We start from the raw sequence: 19,932 nt of genomic DNA, 5'->3' as shown, positions 1-19,932 counted from the left end.
CAACTACATGGCCGTCATATATGTTTGGGAGAGGCCAGGTCTGGAGAACTGTGTTATGTTCCTGTCACTCCTGAGTAAAGTCTGTACTTGTTATCTGTCTCTCACACATTGCTCTGTGTCATCTTACACAGGTACTATGAATGTCAAAGAACATTTATAGAAATGCTGCACAATACTGTCATTCCTGGAATGCCCTTCTGCGCTGCCATGACAGCTTATTGTCTATTCAGACACTTGAGTGGACTCTGGCTATTTACAGCAAATGATTATACAGTTAGTGGAAATAGCTCAGATACGAGGTCTATTAGAAAAGAAACTGACAGTTTTATTTTTTAAAAAAACTATATGGATTTGAATCACGTGTGATTACATCAGCCAAGCTTGAACCCTCGTGTGCATGCGTGAGTTTTTTCACGCCTGTCGGTGACGTCATTCGCCTGTGAGCACGCCTTGTGGAAAGAGTGGTCCAGCCCCCTCGTCGGAATTCCTTTGTCTGAGAAGTTGCTGAAAGACTGGCACTGTGCCCGCCACAGGAAAAACACCTCCGTGTTGATAACCATTTGTAAAATCCATGCGGCTTTTGGTGGCTTTCAGTTGAGTGAGTATCTGAGAAATTGTTTAACAGCAGGGCATGTTCCAACTTGTCCTTAAGGCTTCCAACGGAGGCGTTTTTCTTGTGGCGGGCGCGCGGCGCCGGCTGCGAGCTGACGTGCCAATCCGTCCGCACGTCTTTCATTAAAAAAATCTCCTTTAACAGTGGAATGTCCGGATAAACTGCTGATTCCGACCTCTTCTGAAAGTTCTCTGTTCTCTCACGACGTCCTGGGTCAACAGAGGCTTAAATTTGGAGGTTTTCAGCTTGAAACAGGATGACGACGTTGCCTCGGAGCGCTGCACGACATCCTGCTCCGTGGGAAGTCCTTACAGCAATAGAAACAATCCAAAATCTCTCATCAGCCGTTAAAATTTTCACCGAAAACCAGCTGAATTTCTCGAATGGTATCCACTCGGATGTGCCTCACAGTTTTTGAAAAATTTTGATCAAGCACAGCACCAGTCTCTCAGCAACTTCTCAGACAAAGGAATTCCGACGAGGGGGCTGGACCACTCCTTCCACAAGGCGTGCTCACAGGCGAATGACGTCACCGACAGGCGTGAAAAAACTCTTGCATGCCCACGAGGGTTCAAGCTTGGCTGATGTAATCACACGTGATTCAAATCCATATGGTTTTTAAAAAAAATAATAAGGTCAGATACTTTTCTCACAGACCTCGTATTTGACAGATTTGATTTAGACTTTAGAAATGGAGCAGTTTATAAAATCGAGTAAATTCATTTTTCCCCTCAAAATTCTACTCACATCACCCCATAACGACAATATGAAAAAAGTTTTTTTTTATTTTTGCAGATGTATTAAAAATAAAAAACAAAAAAGAAATCACATGTACATAAGTATTCACACCCTTTGTTCAATACTTTGCTGATGCATCTTTCACAGCAGTTACAGCCTCAAGTCTTCTTGAATATGATGCCACAAGCTTGGTGCACATATCTTTGGGCAGTTTTGCCCATTCCTCTTTGTAGCACCTCTCAAGCTTCATCAGGTTGGATGGGGAGCATCGGTGCACAGCCATTTTTAGATCTCTCTAGAGATGTTCAATTGAATTCAGGTCTCAGCTCTGGCTGGGCCACTCAAGAACATTCACAGAGTTGTCCTGAAGCCACTCCTTTGATATCTTGGCTGTGTGCTTAGCATCATTGTCCTGGTGAAAGATGAACCGTCACCCCAGTCTGAGGTCAACAGCGCTCTGGAACAAAGCTGATTTGAAGAAGCAGGTTCTCATCCAGGATGTCTCTGTACATTGCTGCATTCATCTTCCCTTCAAGCCTGACTAGTCTCGCAGTTCCTGCTGCTGGAAAACATCCCTAAAGCATGATGCTGCCACCACCATGCTTCACTGTAGGGATGGTGCCTGTTTTCTTCCAAACATGATGACTAGCATTCACACCAGAGTTCAATCTTTGTCTCATCAGACCAGGGAATTTTGTTTCTCATGGTCTGAGAGACCTTCAGGTGCCTTTTGATAAACTCCTGGTGGGCTGCCATGTGCCTTTTACCAAGGAGTGGCTTCTGTCTGGCCACTCTACCATACAGGCCTGATTGGTGGATTTCTGCAGAGATGGTTGTTCTTCTGGAAGCTTCTCCTCTCTCCACCGAGGAATGCTGGAGCTCTGACTGAGTGACCAGTGGGTTCTTGGTCACCTCCCTGATTACACCCCTTCTCCCCGGATCACTGAGTTCAGATGCGCAACCAGCTCTAGGAAGTTCTTCCATTTATGGGTGATGGAGGCCACTGTGCTCATTGGGACCTTCAAAGCAGCAGAAATGTTTCTGTACCCTTCCCCAGATTTGTGCCCAATTCCTTTGACTTCACGCTTGGTTTGTACTCTGACAACTGTGGGACCTTATATGTAGACAGGTGTGTGTCTTTCCAAATCATGTCCAATCAACTGCATTTTACCAAGGTGGACTCAAATTAAGCTGTAGAAACATCTCAAGGATGATCAGTGGAAACAGGATGCATCCAAGCTCAAATTTGAGCTTCATGGCAAAGGCTGTGAATGCCTTTGCCATAAATACATGTGATTTTTTTAGTTTTTATTTTTAATAAATTTGCAAAAATCTTTACCTTTTTTCACATTGTCATTATGGAGTATTGTGTGTAGAACTTTGGAGGAAAAAAAGAATTTCATCCATTTTGGAATAAGGCTGTCAGATAACAAAATGTGGAAAAAGTGACTCGCTGTGAATACTTTCTGGATGTTTATGGGAAGTGGGCTGCTTGTGAGTCACCAAGACAGTGCTTGTATGAGTCTATTAAATGTCGAAAAATTGAGTAACTCAGAAACATCCCATTCCCAGAAAATTAAGAAAAACTTTAATGTCGTTATATCTTTCACCTGTTACTGAGATGGTTCTTGTCTTAACAGTTATCGATATAATTTTCAGTTGGTGGAAACATTTTTCGCTCTCTGCTGACAACAAAATGTTATTTCATTGTATGTCTGTTCAAGTGAGACAACTGTCTTCATAAGAGAACTAATTTGGTGTTTACCCTGCCTGCTTTACTGCTGTGAGCAAACATTACCCAACTGGCACGATTTCAATAACTACCCCGCATACTGCATCTTCAGCTGTGCTCACCTTCTTCCCATGAAGACATAAAAGCCCACATGAGCAAGATTTAATTGCTTTCACAGATGTCAGGTAACACCGCGGAAATAAAGAGAGATGAAGATGAGCAGTGAAAAAAGCGAGTCACATACCAGAGAGTGCTTCTTCCTGGAGGACAGATCCAAGGTGGTGTCATACAAACTCTCAACAAAATTTCGTAGACACGGCACGTTCACCTCATTTTTCACAGTCTGCAGGATGAAGAATGATGAGAAAGTTCATGCACTGTGGACAGCTAGACGCTGTCTTTTAGAAATTAGCTTTTCGCAGACCCTTCCCATTTCCTGCCATTATGTGCTTCTGTTGTATGTTCACATTGATGTTACTTGACATTACACAGACTGAGCAAAACAAATAAACTTACAGCAGCTACAGGAACTAGTATCTCCACGAAGAGTCCAGCTAATGAGTGCTTAATGTCTTTGTCCTTCACTTCCAAGAAATACTGTGCACACTCCTACAGCAAGACAGACAGACAAGACAGACAGACAGAGAATGAATGGACACAGTATCTATGTGTGAATTTAAGGTTACTGGTTTGAGTCTCTCATGCTTGGCAGCAGACATAAGCAGAGAAACATTCTCATCACAAACAAAACAAAATAAAACAAAAAAAACACCAAACTATGAATAAAAAAGGATTTTAATCCCTAATTACGGTAGCCAAACATCAGTAGTCAACAGGTAAACAAAGTGTCTGTAACAACTGCTTCTGGATATGAATTCATGTATCTGATTTCCTGAAGAATGCAGGTAAATTTATTTAACCATGATCAATATCATGATCACCATCATTCATGAAGGCCCTTGTAATTGGTGGAATGAAATGTGAGGTCTCTTTATTGTTTATGGTCAACTGACCCAGGCACGCTGCTGCACTGAAGCATTTGCGTATTTTGCATGATATCTGCTGGTGGCAGTTGGAACAGAGTGTTGATCAAGATTTTAGCTTTTCTATAAGCTGAATTCCTTCAAGAAGGAAGGAGAAGGTCCTGGGTTCAACTGAAGAGTTTGTCATCAACTCCAATTTCATAAATGCACCATTACGTCAGCACTGGACAACAGCAAAATATATCAAATTACTTTTTTGCAATATCCACCAGAGATCTACGCATGTTATTCTGTACATTCACTCCATGGTGCAATAAGTGCTATGGCTCATTCCATGCAAACTGTGACATAATGCTTCCAACCAATAAGAGTCATGCATTGCTATAAAGTAAATGAACAACAATGCATCATGTCGTGTCATGTTTTAGATGTTCGTATCAAATCTTCTTCTGTTTTTGAGTTAAATTAATAATTGTTAAGAGATAATTCTGACTTAAAAGAAGAACCAGTTCTTTATCCAGTCTGTAAGAAAGGTAGACCATCAAAAATCATTCACACCTGAGAAAAAGTACAAAACAATTCTTCATTCTGCCCTGACAGTAATACGGATTCATTTATTCAGTCCTGTTGGAGTTCTAAATAACTGAATATCACATCAAAAATAATAATAAAAATAAGAATCATGCCAATCATTACTAAATAATTACTACTTTGTTTATTCTATCATAAAAATGAATATGTAGCACTTTGAAAAAAAACATCTTGTTTTGTGATGTTTTGGGAAAAAAAAAATCTGATTATTAACTGCTCACACAAAAAGTTCCTGGAATTTAATTTCTTTGTTGGTTATCTTTCAAATGCCTTCATGAAAGGTTTCATGGAGAAAACAAGTGGACTCCTCTGTCACTGAGTGTAAGCCCAGATATCCAATAATGGAATCTCATTTCTGTTACCTGTGTTCGATGCCTTGTTGTTTTGGTCATAACCCACAGTTCATGATCGCAGCTGAGGACAGAAGCATAAACTGACTGGTAAAAAGAAAGTCTCAACTTCTGGCTCAGTTCTTTCTTCATTACAACTGTCTGGTACAGCGTCCGCAAAACATCAAATACATCCCCAAGCCGTCTATCGATCTCACTCTCCAACTTATCCCACTCGTGAACAAGACCCTGAAATACTTAAAACTCTGCCACTTTGGGCAAAAACTCTCCCCTTACCCAAAGGGGACAATTTCAATTTATTTCATTTTATATAGTGCCAAATCACAACAAACTTGCCTCAAGGCGCTTCACACAAGCAAGGTCTGACCTTACCAACCCCCAGAGCAAGCGCATAGCGAAAGTGGTAAGGAAAAACTCCCTCTGATGAAGAAACCTCAAGCAGACCAGACTCAAAGGGGTGACCCTTTGCTTGGGCAATGCTACAGACACAAATACCGACAGAAATTACAAAAACAATTCCTAATAAAATTAATTAAAAGAGTAAAAAGCATAGTAACATACTATGCCAGTATGCTAGCCAAATGAAAGGGAAAATAAGTGGGTCTTAAGTCTGGAATTGAAAGTCTCTACAGAATCTGACCGTTTTAAAATCCACCCCTTTCCAATAAATGACCACAGTCCCAGATTCGGAGGTGCCGATTCTCATCCGAGTTACTTCACACTCTGCCTCAAACTTGTCCAGTGCACAGCGATGGTCACTGTCTGATGAAACCAAAAGAACCACACCAGACCGTGCCTTGAAATTCTGTCCATGAACATCACAAACAGAAGCGGTAACAAGGGGCAGCCCTGGCCGAGTCCAACTTCCATTCCATGTTCAATGTTCTTTGACCAATAATGTACCTGAATTTCATTGTATGCCATAGATATTCCCGATACACCAAATAACTCAATTTCTTCCAAGACAGGAGAGTTAAAGCAGAGGTCTGTATTTGTTTTCAGACAAACAAAAAAAAAACCTTAAGCATAGCTAAGGTGCCTAATTATTTCCGCCTTTTCTACCTGCATGAACTGGAAGGAGGCTTCAAAGTCTTCCACTGGGTACATTTTAATGCGAAAGAACTTAAGTCCCATGATGAGGGTGATAGTAGATTGAATGACATATGGGCTCTGTTCCTTCTGTCTGAGCTCCTTGAGCTCAGAGATGAATTTCTTCCTCACTGCTGGAAACCTGTGATGGAAACATAAATAAGTGTGAACAGTTAGTCAATTCTCAACATTTTTCATATGTGGATTCCAGCTGATGGTGTGATCATTTGTTGAATGTATACAAAAAGAAGGGAGGACTTCTTTTTTAAAGTGTCTTAGTGGATCCATAATGCAACGTCACTGCAGGAATGAAACACTATAGTTCCAGAAAATATTCCCTCATTTGGTGTTTTGATGACTCGTAATGGTTGTGGTGCAAAGTCTCACATAGGTTCTTTCAAATGGGATGAGATCTGGCGACTGTGAATTCCTTAGCATATGATTCCCATGAATGTCCACGTGCCCTATGGACAGGGGCATTTGCTGTGTTGCTCCACTCATTTATTCAGACTTTTCCATTACCTAGTCATCTGTCTATATAGATACTTTCACAACTTTTAATAATTAAAAATAACATGCATCATTAGACATACATAAAAACAAGCTCTTGTAATTTTTTATGGGTCCACGTTTCAGATAGATTTAACTCACAGTGCTCTGTAGACCTATATTTAGAATGGCATCTGGAGGGGTGACATGGACGGAATGTGCATGTGTATGCACTTGCTCTTAGGCGCCTGTGTTTTGGTGTGAGCTTTATGCATGCTGCTCAAAGATAAATGGAAGAGCCAATAGTTCTGTGTGTAGAGCTGTGTATTTGAATAAGATACACATTAATACTGTAAACAACACTCCTAGCTAGGAACACACACATTTACGCATGCGTGTACTGCAAATATTACACAGATGAGCAACACAAGACACACTTGTGATTACTTTATTTTTAAGAAAAAAGAAAGACAGAATAATACTCGAGTAGAAAAACAATCTTCACACACAAGTAAATCCAGATGGTAAGGGGCTCTATTTCTGTGGAAATTCAACAAATAGTGCAAACAGAGTTTCCTGCCACTGAATTTGCTGTGTGCAAAGGTGGACAAAGATGGACATATATATTTGGGGGTTTAATTTGAATGACATAGCATAAATGTGGGCTTTTGCAGTTTGATGGAAACTGTGTTGAACACTCTGCATAGAAAACAGACCTGTCAGAAAAACAGACACTCAACAGCATACTGAATGTCAACTGTAAAAATGCAGCAGATACAGAATGATGCCGAAATGTGTGAGTGAAGAATTTCTGTACGCCTGTAGCCTATACCAGCGACCACTGGGCAAGAGGCAGGGCATACCCTGGACAGGCTACCAGTTTACCGCAGGGCCACCAAATACATAGCCTCCATCAAAGAATCAAAGTAGCCAGGGATCAGGATCAAAGCTTAGCAATCAATGTAATAGGCCAGAATAAAAGAACAGAGACAAGGTCTAAAACTCTGTGACCAAGATCAAAGGTCAACAATAAAAGATAAGTGATCAAGGCAAAGCTCAGCAATCATTATCTAAGGTTAGACTCAAATACCGAAGGTCAGAAACAAAGCTCAGCGATCAGGATAAAAGATTAGAAATCATGTTTCAAGACCAGGATCAAAGATCAACAAAAGTACAGGAAAAGTACTACAATCATGATCTAAGTTCAGCAAACAGGAATTCAATTCAATTAACTTCATCTATACAGTGCCAAACCACAATATAAATCATGCCAGTGCACTATGCACTATCAAGATCAGGCTCACAGGTCAGCAATCAAGATCAAAACTGAATGTTCAGCATTCCATAATTGTCTATCCATAGGAGTAGGGTACTGTGGACTGATTCCAGTGATTTTATAGCTATAGTTATAAAACCGATGTTACAGCTACAGTTAAATTTCCCCTCAATGACAACTGTATGAGTGACTTTTTTGTAACTCATTACTTTAAGACATTAAGTCATAAAATCAATTAGAATTAGAGGTGTAGTCACACTGATTGACAGCTGCTAGCTCTTGTGGAGGGCTGTGTCTGTCATCTTGAGCATTATATTATAAATATCTGTGAGAATATGTCTTGTGTAGTGAAATGTCCTAATGGATCATCTATGCAATATGTTTAACTATGATTTTGTTTATTTTACCAATCTATTTATTCTACATTTCAACCTTTCCTTTTTTATTCTATTTATAGTTGCCTATTTATGTGTGTGTGTGGAGAAACGTTTCACATGTGCGTTGTTTTGTAGCACTATGAAAGGGGCAATTGGCCCCTTCAAATTTCGTTGTTGTTAATACAATGACAATCAAGGCCTCTCTCTCTCTCTCTCTCTCCCTCCCTCATGTCTGTGCTGCAGTATTTGTACCAAGTGAAAATATAGTTTTATTCAATTAAAAGATGAGCACATGCTCGGGCTTCATTCCTCCCACCCAGGTAATGCATTGTCTCGTCCAAGCTCCACCTCTTTATCTAAATATGGGTTAGCTGTGATGTAAGCAGAGTAACCATTGCGAACATGGCGACACCCAAAGCAGCAAATTTTGGGCTTTAAAACAGCTGTTAAAGGCCTCCATAGAAAATCTGTGGATGACGTTATGTACGGTTTGTCCAGTATATGTGCAGTCTATGACTGAGGCTTAACTTAAAGAAAAAGGGACTTTTGAATCTTGATGGAGGTATACACTCTGAGTGCCCCTCTACAACCTAAAATGAGAAAAACCAGACAGTGTGAATCCAAGATATTTCAAGTTTTTTTAAATCAACTTCATTAATTTTTTAATATACATCCATTCCTACATTTCAGGAATATTTATATCTTGTTAAATGGAAAAATCCCCGAAACAATTAGATTTTCTGATGAAATACCCATGGTGTGGTTGACACAGCTGACTGAAAGGTATGAAAAATAATACCTAGCTGAGAGAACATTGTTATAACACATCCTCTAATGTGTTGTATTAATACTGTTGTTCAGTTGGTCCATTTACACATGGTGTCAGCATGCCTGGATGAGCAAAAACAGAAGGTAAGTTGTAACACTCCCTCTGACCTATGACCTAAAACAGCGCACTGGTCGTAATGCTTCTGCCTTCAGAACTTGAATTTACTATCTCAGAGTCGTGGCAGATTGACCCATTACTGAACTGATGGCTGTGTTAAATGACTGTGACAGCTCAGCAACTGTGTGTAATATGTGTGTTTGTACAACAGCCGTGGCTGAGTGGCACTCTGAACCCACACCTCCTTCATCACAGTAATAACCTCACAGAAACCGGGAACACTTCTCATCTCTCATCACACACAACATTACCCAGATGGAGGACCACAATCTGGAGTGCTGTTATCCTCAACTAAAGCAGTGTCTGAAGGAATTATTATTTTTTTATATAGAATTTTGTCAAGGAGGTTATGTTATTTCCTCTTGTTCGTTTGCAGAATTAAACAGATTTAATTATTTTTCACAAAACCTGCTGAAAATGTTGGTTCTAACTCTTGAAGCTCAGGCTATAAGGTTGAGAAATGCAAAGGACGATCTTGTGGAGTCATTTTGTTGGTGGACAGAAGTCTTTGGTGATGCCGATGCCTTTGCAGTCAAACAAAAGTCCAAGTCTATGTTTTGTCCAAGTCTTTAGGTTGTGACACCTGGGCCTGGTTTTTTAGTAGCACTACGGTTGGTATCTCACTGGGATGCGACAGCTTGCAAATGGCATCTGCAAGGAAATTTGTGCAGTTTGGTGCAAGGTTAGCAGCCGTTCACCATCCCCTTGTGTCAGTTGCAGGACAGCGCCCGTGTGTCACTTGATTTTTGAACATATCAAAAAAAAATTTTCACAGCCTCTTTCACATAATAAAACTATAACAGTCCACATCTGTCCTGAGCACTATGTGCACAAATGTGTCATCATCCTTCATCTTTGAGAGTGCTGTGAGGTATTCATGCGCAAATCCTTGTCCCTGCAAAGGCTGCGACAGTGTTGCTTGACTTTCACGTGTGTACTACATGCCATGTTATTGGCTGTCATTCAGTATGTGTACAGACTGCTCGAGATTTGTGCCCATAGTTTCACCGCCACTGCGGACAGCATTCAGCAGACAGTCAACCACCATGCGCGCATGTGCTGGGAGGACCAATTCAACGAGATTCCACATGAGAAAGATATCTCCTTTTTGCCTGTTTTTGATTGATTTCGCACGTTGGTGAGATACTAGCCTAATAGTGACAGACTGAGACTAGGCTTACGGGCCTTTCACACTGCACTCTTTGGAAGCGTCAGGGAACACCTCCCAACGCGTCGTGACGTCACGTCGGATGCGGCAAGGGGGCGGAGATTTTCACTCAGATTTTTTCCAGAGGAAAGCTGAGCGATCTCCATGTTGGTTTTGCGTCAATGAACCACGAATAAGGTTTTAAAAACAACAGTAGAACGATTCTCCCATCACCCTGCTGGGAGAAGGTTTTTTCAGCTACTTTTCGAAATGACGCAAGCCGAGGGAGGTCTGATGACTTGGTGGGATATCCATCGAGCCGCAGCAGCGGGCCGACCCACATAAAGCAGCCGGGGTTCCAGCCTTATTCCTGGGCAGACGAAGGCAGGCAGCCGTGGTGATGGAACAGACCCACTCAGTCCGAAATGCCTCACTTTAGGATATTTAAAAACCCCCAGTTTAAGCAACGAAGCTTACTTCTGCAAATTTGTCTGAGCTGAGAATACTTTAAAAATAAATTGTGAATTGCACTTCTGATGGTTTAATGTTTGGCTAATGTTAGCTTAGCCTTTTAGCTGCAGAATCACAGTCCAGCTGAGTGAATGTTATATTGTAAATAATTTTTTTTCTTTCTTTCTTTTTTTAACCAAATAAAGCTGCAGCGTTTTTGTTACTTTTGAGACCATAAAGAACTCGACTTTTTCAGGTGGTGGGGGGGGGGGTCATTTCTTAATTTCTTTTTATTATTTTTAACTATTTGTGTTTCTTTATATTTTCAGATATCTTTTTTATTTGTCCCACAATCAGAAATACAACCCCTGGCAAAAATTATGGAATCACCGGCCTCAGAGGATGTTCATTCAGTTGTTTAATTTTGTAGAAAAAAAGCAGATCACAGACATGACACAAAACTAAAGTCATTTCAAATGGCAACTTTCTGGCTTTAAGAAACACTATAAGAAATCAAGAAAAAAAGATTGTGGCAGTCAGTAACGGTTACTTTTTTAGACCAAGCAGAGGAAAAAAATATGGAATTACTCAATTCTGAGGAAAAAATTATGGAATCACCCTGTAAATTTTCATTCCCCAAATTAACACCTGCATCAAATCAGATCTGCTCATTGACATTGACCCTATGCCATGACATTGACCCTATGTGTCTTTTTGCAAGGAATGTTTTTGCAGTTTTTGCTCTATGGCAAGATGCATTATCATCTTGAAAAATGATTTCATCATCCCAAAACATCCTTTCAATTGTCCAAAATATCAACATAAACTTGTGCATTTATTGATGATGTAATGACAGCCATCTCCCCAGTGCCTTTACCTGACATGCAGCCCCATATCATCAATGACTGTGGAAATTTACATGTTCTCTTCAGGCAGTCATCTTTATAAATCTCATTGGAACGGCACCAAACAAAAATTCCAGCATCATCACCTTGCCCAATGCAGATTCGAGATTCATCACTGAATATGACTTTCATCCAGTCATCCACAGTCCAGAATTGCTTTTCCTTAGCCCATTGTAACCTTGTTTTTTTCTGTTTAGGTGTTAATGATGCCTTTCGTTTAGCTTTTCTGTATGTAAATCCCATTTCCTTTAGGCGGTTTCTTACAGTTCGGTCACAGACGTTGACTCCAGTTTCCTCCCATTCGTTCCTCATTTGTTTTGTTGTATATTTTTCGATTTTTGAGACATATTGCTTTACGTTTTCTGTCTTGACGCTTTGATGTCTTCCTTGGTCTACCAGTATGTTTGCCTTTAACAACCTTCTCATGTTGTTTGTATTTGGTCCAGAGTTTAGACACAGCTGACTGTGAACAACCAACATCTTTTGCAACATTGCGTGATGATTTACTCTCTTTTAAGAGTTTGATAATCCTCTCCTTTGTTTCAATTGACATCTCTCGTGTTGGAGCCATGATTCATGTCAGTCCACTTGGTGCAACAGCTCTCCAAGGTGTGTTCACTCCTTTTTAGATGCAGACTAACGAGCAGATCTGATATGATGCAGGTGTTAGTTTTGGGGATGAAAATTTACAGGGTGATTCCATAATTCTTTCCTCAGAATTGAGTGATTCCATATTTTTTTCCTCTGCTTGGTCTAAAAAAGTAACCGCTACTGACTGCCACAATCTTTTTTTCTTGATTTCTTATAGTGTTTCTTAAAGCCAGAAAGTTGCCATTTGAAATGACTTTAGTTTTGTGTCATGTCTGTGATCTGCTTTTTTTCTACAAAATTAAACAACTGAATGAACATCCTCCGAGGCCGGTGATTCCAGAATTTTTGCCAGGGGTTGTATATGCTGTGCAGACGCACTTCAAAAACTTCAAGTGATGAGCTGAACACCAAAACCTGAAGTCCAGTCAGAGGAAAACATCTCCGCTCTTCAAAATGGGACAAAAGTGTCTTTGAAAACTTCACCAGACGTTGAAGTTGCAGAGGAGACTTTGGTTAAATGTCCTGAGAGTCCAGCAAACCGACACCTGTTTCTATGATTGTTAAAAGAAAAAGCAACTATTTTATTATTTTTAAAAAGCTGTTTCATTTTATATTTTAACATTAAATGCATGGATCACTAAACATGTCTGTGAAGTCCAAAGTTCAGTCAAAAGACATTTGCACAGGTAGAAGAAGCCCTGCCCTGATTGTGAATGCTTTAAAATTATGCACAATCACTAGACTCGTCAAATTCATATTTTAGAAACTGCTCTGTCCTGATTGCAATATTCAAAGCAATCACATAGTCAACAAGGACGTAATTAAATGTTGAATGACTGAATTAAAAAATGATTTCATCATGAGGTTTATGTCAGTCATTGTTACATTATATCCTGTTGCATTTATAATAAACATTTGTATTTATTTACAGTGTCTGTTTTTCTGGTTGAAATGAGATATGAATAATCTACCAAACTTAAAAAAATTCCATGATATTTTATTTGTCTAAAAATAAATGTCCAAGGTTCCTCATGTTAAACAAGAAATAACAGGTAAGTTATGGTTTTAATTTACAGATGAAGAAAGGTTTGGAAAGAATCTTTATTTATTTATTCATTTTTACTATTTTAATTACAAGTGTTTACAAGTGCATGCAGGATTTTTGTTCAGAAAACTGCTCTATAAATGAGCAGTCCTGTGACACTTTTCTGTGTTGTAGATATCAGTGGTTTCTGCCACTAGTCTTCTGTGTTTGGGCCCGGTGCATCGTTCCTATTGGGCAGTGCGAAGCTACGTCACAGTTCAGAGCGGCGAAAGTTGGATTGAGTTGAACTTTGACCAGGTCAACCTGTTGACAAGTGGCAATGCGCGCTTCCATCAGAAGCATCGGTTCAGCTCGGCTTTTGACAGGACACTTCTGACGCCTCTAAAAAGCAACATGTTTCATTGAAAATAATGCTTTTTAGACAGATTTATGGTGCTTCTGATGCTTCCAAAGCGTCCGGTGTGAAAGGCCTCAAACCTTAGCCAGTGGCTAAAAATGGTGGCATGCTATGGAGACAGACTGGGAAAGTTAGACCCATCCTATTGTGCTCCAAAGGTCTAAAATTTAGACCAACCATTTGAGGTGATTCAAACTTCTTAGTCCTGGTCTAAGGCCAAAATGATAGCAACGTTGTACATTTAATGATGTTGTACTTCAAGACATAGACACAGATCGACTGATGATCTGCCTGGGTGGTTGCCAATCACGACCCAGGAGGGTTCAATAGTGTGATGGACGCTGTGGTGTGCAACATCCGTGCATGTTCCCAGATGTAACGTGACCCAACCCATTACCTTTTCGGGGAGAAAGCGTTATAAAGAGCTATGCAACAGGATTTATATTAATATATATTTAAAATTTCCACATGCCTTGGTGGAGGCACACAATAACTGTAGATCAAGGTTCATATTGGAGCTGCATTCCACATGTCCTACAACACATTCTTAAAAATAAGTAAATTAAATACAGTAAAATTAAATACACTACAGTTGAACTGCGCAGCAAAGATGCAATCCCACTTGGGCACCATTTTCATTGTGTGTCTTGAGTTACCTCACCAAGGGCATCCCACGTAAAACTTGTACCAAATCCGGTTGTTAATCACTGACGTAACGCATCATGTGATAAATCTGTTTCCGGGTCCAAAGACCTCCAAGTTTACAATTAAAGTTACGTCTGTATGATCCTTTTAAGGATTTATAGTTTAAGTTTAGTTTGTGTTTACATTGTGCGCAAACCTCCGTCCCTCCCTTCTCGGCCTCCACCTCCATTAAACGCATTCGTCTGGCTCTATGGTCGGAACACTTAAAAATTTTTTTTCTTTTACTTTACATATTTTATTATGCGCAGGTATAATATACATGTCTGTTTGTTAATAAAAAATATTTATTACAATAAACACAACGTTAAAAAACTTCACTTTCTCCCTGAACGACATGAACAGGAACGATCGCAGCTCGCAGCAACTCCCATTGAAAATAATGGAGAAACAACCTGAGCGTCTGACATTTTTACATAAAACAAACGCAGTAACAATGTCTAAAAACCCAGTTAATATATCCAGGTGAGTTTTAGGCATAATATACAAAAAGTTTTATGTTGCGATGTTAATGCTGTTGTCCGTGTACAACGGTGTAAGTGCAGCCTAATCAGATCGTCTCAGTGCAGTTCTCAATGTTAATGACAGCGCGCCTTTTTTGTTTGGAGCCGGAAGTTGAAAATCACACGATGTGTTACATCACACTTAACAACCGGATTGACATGTGGATCCATACTGGATCAACTGCAATGACTCAGAGCAAGAATTGAAAAAGGTGATACAGTCTTAAATTTAGTTGAAAGTTGAACATGTTGTGAAGAAGGTATGACCAACCTTTCAATGGATCCAAGCAAATGTGAACAGATCTGATCAGACTCAGTATGATCACTAATGAATGTAATATCTAATAATCACAAGACAACAAGACAATTCTGTATTTGTTTTTTGAAGCGAGTATTGGAGTGCATGAAGAGGAGGATGGGAATTGTGAAACAAGAACAAAATATCAGAAACCAATACTGGTACATCATGAAATGCCTGATGAGCCACAGTGCTGAAGTTCGGCTTAGGATGTTAGTAAACTCTAGGTAATGTAATAAATGGTATCTCTGGTAGTACAGCTTTAATTTGGAAGAATGAATCTTTTCTAGTTGTTATATAAGCAACTAGCTACATTCAGAGACAATCAATGCATTCAACCTTAAATTTTTATTATGTCAAGCTTTTGTATCACTCTCTTCATGCATAACCACTTCTTCTGCTCATATCAGCACCTCTCCTCTCTTCTAGAAATGTGCACCTGCATCATGGTGCAAATTTATGAATAAATTCCCCTTAATAAAGAAGTCAAAGAGATGGTGTCCTGTACTGGGCAAACTCACTTCTTATCTTCACTGTCTCAAAATTGTACCAACAATAAACAAGATACTTGTTCTAAATGCAGTAGTGTTTTGTTTGCCATTACCAATTCATCTACTTTCTCCACTTAAGCTATGTTAGAAACATTCTATATTTAGAGAAACACTTTTACTTTTACTTATACATAACACCAGAACAGAACACAAGACATACAGCTATTAGCCAAAGTGTGAAACGGACTACACTCAATGACGTTTTTTTTTTTCTCTCTTACGATATGTGACACACTGAAAATACATGAACACGCATGCAGTATAAACATTACTGAAACATTTGAGTACCTGGATTGAGCTACAACTCCCACTACTTCAGCATAGAGGTCAGCCACAATGTGCATATTGCCTGTGTTGGGTCCAAAATACCTAAGGATTGAATACAAAAAATAAATTCAGGACACAGGTATAGTGCTGTTCAGATTACCACTGACATACACAGAAACATGGATGTTCCACATGGACATGTTGAGGCTGGTCAAAAAGTGTAGGCATATGATAAGGCACTGAACCTCAAATTTGCCTTCAGTTATGCAATTCTAGCAAATTATAGTATTTCTTTATGTGATCATACCCTTCCTTATATTTGAAGTGCTTGAATGCCAGGTTTATGACTTCTTGGATAAGTCCGTCCAAAAGAGGATGAAGAGGGATCTGGAAAGACAGGAAAAGCTGTCACAGACATGTTGGACTTCAGTCTGTCACCTGATAGACAACAGTTTGATTAAAAAAATATGCCCACAAAAAAAATGTACTTCTTCCGCTTCATTTTGCATTCTAGTGACCTTGTGCACAGACAGTGGGGCAAAAAAGTATTTAGTTAGCCCCTGATTGTGCAAGTTCTCCCACGTGGAAAGATGAGAGAGGTCTGTAATTTTCAACATAGGTACACTTCAGTTATGAGAGACAAAATGAAAAAAAAAAAAATCCACAAAATCACATTGTAGGATTTTTAAAGAATTTATTTGTAAATTATGGTGGAAAATAAGTATTTGGTCACCCACAAACAAGCAAGATTTCTGGCTCTCACAGACCTGTTACATCTTCGTTGAGAATTTCTTCTGTCCTCCACCTGTTACCTGTATTAATGGCATCTGTTTGAACTTGTTATCTGTATAAAAAACACCTATCCACAGCCTCAAACAGTCAGACTCCAAACTCAACCATGGCCAAGACCAAAGAGCTGTTGAAGGACACCAGGAAGAAAATTGTAGATGTGCACCAGGCTGGGAAGAGTGAATCTACAATAGTCAAGCAGGTTGGTGTGAATAAATCAACTATGGGAGCAATTGTAAGAAAATGGAAGACATACAAGACCATTGATAATCTCCCTTGATCTGGCGCTCCATGCAAGATGTCATTCTGTGGGGTCAAAATGATCATGAGAATGGTGAACAAAAATGCCAGAACTACATGGAGGGACCTGATGAATGACCTGCAGAGAGTTGGGACCAAAGTAACAAAGGCTACACACTACACAGAAAAGTGCTGAGTACTCGGTTTCACCATTTTCAGTGGTAGGAGAGTGCTCCTCATGATGTTATAATGACAACAGCAAACATAGTTGAGCCTATAAATTCCAATGAAGTTGGGACATTATGTAAAATGTAAATAAAAACAGAATGCAATGATTTTAAAATCCTCTTCAACCTATATTCAATTGAATACTCCACAAAGACAAGATATTTAATATTCAAAATGATAAAATTTATTGTTTTTGTGCAAATATTTGCTCATTTTGAAATGGATGCCTGCAACACGTTTCATAAAAGCTGGGACAGTGGTATGTTTACCACTGTGTTACATCACCTTTCCTTCTAACAACACTCAATAAGCATTTAGGAACTGAGGACACTAATTGTTGAAGCTTTGAAGGTGGAATTCTTTACCATTCTTGCTTGATGTACGACTTCAGTTGTTCAACAGTCCGAAGTCTCCGTTGACATATTTTGCACTTCATAATGTGCCACACATTTTCAATGGGTGACAGGTCTGGACTGTAGGCAGGCCAGTCTAGTACCCGCACTCTTTTACTACAAAGCCATGCGGTTTGGCATTGTCTTGCTGAAAAAAGCAGGGACGTCCCTGAAAAAGACGTTGCTTGGATGACAGCATGTGTTGCTCCAAAACCTGCATGTACCTTTCAGCATTGATGGTGCCATCACAGATGTGTAAGGTGCCCATGCCATGGGCACTAACACACCCCCATACCATCACAGATGCTGGGTTTTGAACTTTGCGCTGGTAACAATCGGGATGGTCTTTTTCCTCTTTTGTTCAGAGGACACAATGTCCATGATTTCCAAAAACAATTTGAAATGTGACTCAGACTACAGAACACTTTTCCACTTTGCGTCTGTCCATTTCAAATGTGCTCGGCCCAGAGAAAGCGGCGGCGTTTCTGGATGTTACAGATGTATGGCTTTCGCTTTGCATGGTAGAGTTTTAACTTGCACTTGTAGATGTAGCAATGAACTGTGTTAACTGACATTGGTTTTCTGAAGTGTTCCTGAGCCCACGCGACAAGATCCTTTACACAATGATGTCGGTTTTTAATGCAGAGCCACCTGAGAGATCGAAGGTCACGGGCATTCAATGTTGGTTTTCGGCCTTGCAGCTTACGTGTACAAAGTTCTCCAGATTCCCTGAATCTTCTCATTATATTATGGACTGCAGATGATGGAATCCCTAAATTCCTTGCAACTGAACATTGAGAAACACTGTTCTTAAATTGTTGGATATTTTTTCACGCAGTTGTTCACAAAGTGGTGATCCTTGCTCCATCGTTGCTTGTGAACGGCTGAGCCTTTTGGGGATGCTCCTTTTATACCCAATCATGACATTCACAATTAGTGTCCTCAGTTCCCAAATGATTATTGAGTGTTGTTAGAAGGAAAGGTGATGTAACACAGTGGTAAACATACCACTGTCCCAGCTTTTTTGAAACGTGTTGCAGGCATCCATTTCAAAATGAGCAAATATTTGCACAAAAACAATAAAGTTTATCAGTTTGAACATTAAATATCTTGTCTTTGTAGTGTATTCAATTGAATATAGCTTTAAGAGGATTTGAAAGTCATTGTATTCTGTTTTTATTTACATTTCACACAACGTCCCAACTTCATTAGAATTGGGTTTGTACGAGGTCTGTGAGAAAAGTATCCGACCTTATTATTTTTTTTAAAAACCATATGGATTTGAATCACGTGTGATTACATCAGCCAAGCTTGAACCCTCGTGGGCATGCGAGAGTTTTTTCACGCCTGTCAGTGACGTCATTCGCCTGTGAGCACGCCTTGTGGAAGCAGTGGTCCAGCCCCCTCGTCAGAATTCCTTTGTCTGAGAAGTTGCTGAGAGACTGGCGCTGTGCTTGATGAAAATTTTTTCAAGAACTGTGAGGCACATCCGAGTGGAGACCATTCGAGAAATTCAGCTGGTTTTCGGTGTAAATTTTAACGGCTGATGAGAGATTTTGGATTGTTTCTATCGCTGTAAGGACTTCCCACGGAGCGGGATGTCGCGCAGCGCTCCGAGGCGACGTCGTCATCCTGTTTCAAGCTGAAAACCTCCAAATTTAAGCCTCTGTTGATCCAGGACGTCATGAGAGAACAAAGAACTTTCAGAAGAGGTCAGAATCAGCAGTTTATCCAGACATTCCACTGTTAAAGGAGATTTTTTTAATGAAAGATGTGCGGACGGATTGGCGTGTCGGCTCACAGCCGGTGTGGTGCGCCCGCCACAGGAAAAATACCTCCGTCGGAAGCCTTAAGGACAAGTTGGAACATGCCCTGCTGTTAAACAATTTCTCAGATACTCACTCAACTGAAAGCCACCAAAAGCCACCTGGATTTTACAAATGGTTATCAACACGGAGGTGTTTTTCCTGTGGCGGGCACGCCGGCTGCGTGCCAACGCGCCAATCCGTCGGAGGGCTGCGCGACGTCCCGCTCCGTGGGAAGTCCTTACAGCGACAGAAACAATCCAAAATCTCTCATCAGCCGTTAAAATTTACACCGAAAACCAGCTGAATTTCTCGAATGGTCTCCACTCGGATGTGCCTCACAGTTCTTGAAAAAATTTTGATCAAGCACAGCGCCAGTCTCAGCAACTTCTCAGACAATGAAAATCCGACGAGGGGGCTGGACCACTCCTTCCACAA

The 19,932-nt window shown here is 40.1% G+C and overlaps 1 protein-coding gene across 7 annotated transcripts in view; it reads right to left on the bottom strand.

Moving 5' to 3' along the window:
* The window catches only part of fryb (furry homolog b (Drosophila)), a 209,896-nt gene that overhangs the window by 94,115 nt on the left and 95,849 nt on the right, over window positions 1–19,932 (bottom strand). For all 7 annotated transcript variants that reach the window (XM_034178228.1, XM_034178230.1, XM_034178229.1 and 4 more), the window contains exons 6-10: window positions 16,348–16,427; window positions 16,062–16,142; window positions 6,070–6,238; window positions 3,600–3,692; window positions 3,328–3,426 (exon numbers count right to left, since the gene is read on the bottom strand). In XM_034178228.1, the coding sequence (XP_034034119.1) occupies window positions 3,328–3,426; window positions 3,600–3,692; window positions 6,070–6,238; window positions 16,062–16,142; window positions 16,348–16,427 (522 nt within the window). The remainder of the gene's footprint in view (window positions 1–3,327; window positions 3,427–3,599; window positions 3,693–6,069; window positions 6,239–16,061; window positions 16,143–16,347; window positions 16,428–19,932) is intronic.

Source organism: Thalassophryne amazonica, chromosome 9, assembly GCF_902500255.1.
Source record: "Thalassophryne amazonica chromosome 9, fThaAma1.1, whole genome shotgun sequence".
NCBI classification, from domain to species: Eukaryota; Metazoa; Chordata; class Actinopteri; order Batrachoidiformes; family Batrachoididae; genus Thalassophryne; species Thalassophryne amazonica.
The sequence above is the reverse complement of the archived record's forward strand: the minus strand, read 5'-3'. Positions and strand labels throughout refer to the sequence as shown.